Here is a 2,221-nt window from a genome sequence, read left to right as displayed (position 1 = left end):
TAGAAGTAGCTACATTGAAAATAAAAGCTAAATAATGAAAGTATGGTCTGAATTTGATTAGACTGGTGTAAGTTTGAAGATAAATAAGATTATGTATAGAGTGAGCTTTCAGTAATAGATCTGACAAAGATTCCGTGTTATATTTTTTACTTATTCATTTTTTTTCTATTTTCAGATCTAAGTTAACCCTATCTGGATGTATTCCATGTCTCTGTGGTCTAGTTTATTATATATAATAGCTAATATAGCAGCTATGGTCTTATATTGGCTCTTCCAACAATCACGTGAAAAACGGACTCAAAGAGGTTCTAAATCTGGAGCTATGCAATACAATGCTTCATCAGAGGCATGGGAATTTCAAGAAGTGCGTCAACCATTTCGTTATCGAAATCCTCCTTCCTTGTGGGCCATTCTGGGTATAGGAGCTAGAAATTTTGATACATTTTTCGCGTTTGAGGATCACTTTAGTTCTTTCGAAGAGGTAAGCAAAGCTTGTAACCGTGCTGGATTAGAAAAGTGTGGTTTGATTTTCGGTGTTGATTTCAGTGCCTCCAATGAGTGGCAAGGAAGAAAGTCATTTTCTGGACAAAACCTACATCGTATCATTCCGTCCCGTGTCTATAATCCATATCAGAAAGTGATTCATATTTTAGGCAAGACTTTGGAACCTTTTGATGAAGATAATTTAATTCCAGCATTTGGATTTGGTGACAGTGTTACTATGGGTGATGATGTATTTTCACTACACCCAGAAGGACGTTACTGTGAAAGATTTAGTGATGTTTTAGAAAAATATAGTGAGGTAGCTACTAAAGTGACTTTAGGGGGACCAACAAACTTTGCTCCCTTAATATATAAAGCCATAGAAATAGTGAAAACTTTAAAACGTTACCACATTTTAGTGATTGTGGCAGATGGACAAGTGAATGAAGAACAGCAGACTATAAAAGCCATTGTGGATGCCTCCAATTTTCCACTAAGTATTATAGTCGTAGGTGTTGGTGATGGACCATGGGATATTATGGAAGATTTTGATAATTGTTTGCCACAACGAAAATTTGACAACTTCCAATTTGTTAATTTTCATGGAGTGACTTCCAAAAGTAGAAATCCAGAAACAAGCTTTGCTTTACATGCCTTAATGGAAATACCTGACCAGTATAAAACTATGAAAACATTAGGACTGGTTAATCCAGACACAGAAATTAAAAGTTCTCCAGTGAAAAGTTCACCATTGAGAAGCCCAACAAAATCCACTGAAACTTTGATAGCATAACAGTAATAAGCCATAGTCCTAGATACTAGTTTTTTTTAACAATAACCTTAGTTTTTTTTTCAAAAGGTATTTAAAAATGTTATACAGTTAGGAATAATGCCATGTCACATGTTTACATTCATTACAATGTTACATGGTTAAAATTATGGTTGATGCTATGCTACATGGGTCTAAGTGTATATGTATAAGTTTAACATGCTTTCAAAAAATGTTAAAATGGTGCAAGTCCCAGAAAATGCAATAACCATTGATACAAATAATGCAATTTACACGTTTTAATGTTCCCACTTTAAGGACCTTGAAACCATTTCAATTTCTAGAGCAACAAATAAATCAATATACTGTACATGTAGACAAGTTAAATGATATTCATATACCTGGCAATATGAATTTTTATTGAAAACTTTTTAACAAGTTAACAAATATTTATGTTGCTATTTTTGTAATGCTATTAAGTAAAGTTATATTTTGTCACTGAATGAGTACAAACATATTACTGTATTGAGCCATAACATGTTACCATATAGAGACATGACATGCTACCATACCATACCATATTAAACTAACATGTTACCATATAAAACTGTAACATGTTACCATATAGAGCCTTGACATGTTACCATATTAAGCCATTGGGTAACTTGTTATGGAATAAAGCCATGACATGTAAATGTTACCAGATAAAGCCATGACATGTTACTGTATAAACCTTAGCAAATTTTACCACATATAGCCAAGTTCAGTTACCATCTTAAGCCATCACATTGTACTGAATGAAACCATCAAACAATTACAATATATTTTAGTCATGACATGCTCCAAAATAATATAGAGATTTGTGAAATATTTACAAAATTAGTCAAAAGATAATCAGTTTTGCAATTCAACTAAAATGTCTCATAAAAGATTAAGATATATACCTACCTTGAACTACGTCACAATATT

At 32.6% G+C, this 2,221-nt stretch overlaps 1 protein-coding gene across 1 annotated transcript; it reads left to right on the top strand.

The window, feature by feature from the left end:
- Window positions 1-322: 322 nt before the first annotated feature.
- LOTGIDRAFT_117122 (hypothetical protein) lies at window positions 323-1,276 on the top strand (the record flags this gene model as incomplete). Its single annotated transcript, XM_009055747.1, has 1 exon — window positions 323-1,276. The coding sequence occupies one exon, from the start codon at window positions 323-325 to the stop codon at window positions 1,274-1,276; it is 954 nt and encodes a 317-aa protein (XP_009053995.1).
- Window positions 1,277-2,221: the final 945 nt, after the last annotated feature.

The sequence above is a fragment of the Lottia gigantea genome (genome assembly GCF_000327385.1).
Source record: "Lottia gigantea unplaced genomic scaffold LOTGIsca_25, whole genome shotgun sequence".
Lineage (NCBI taxonomy): Eukaryota > Metazoa > Mollusca > Gastropoda > Lottiidae > Lottia > Lottia gigantea.
This window is presented reverse-complemented; position numbering and strand designations above follow the sequence as displayed.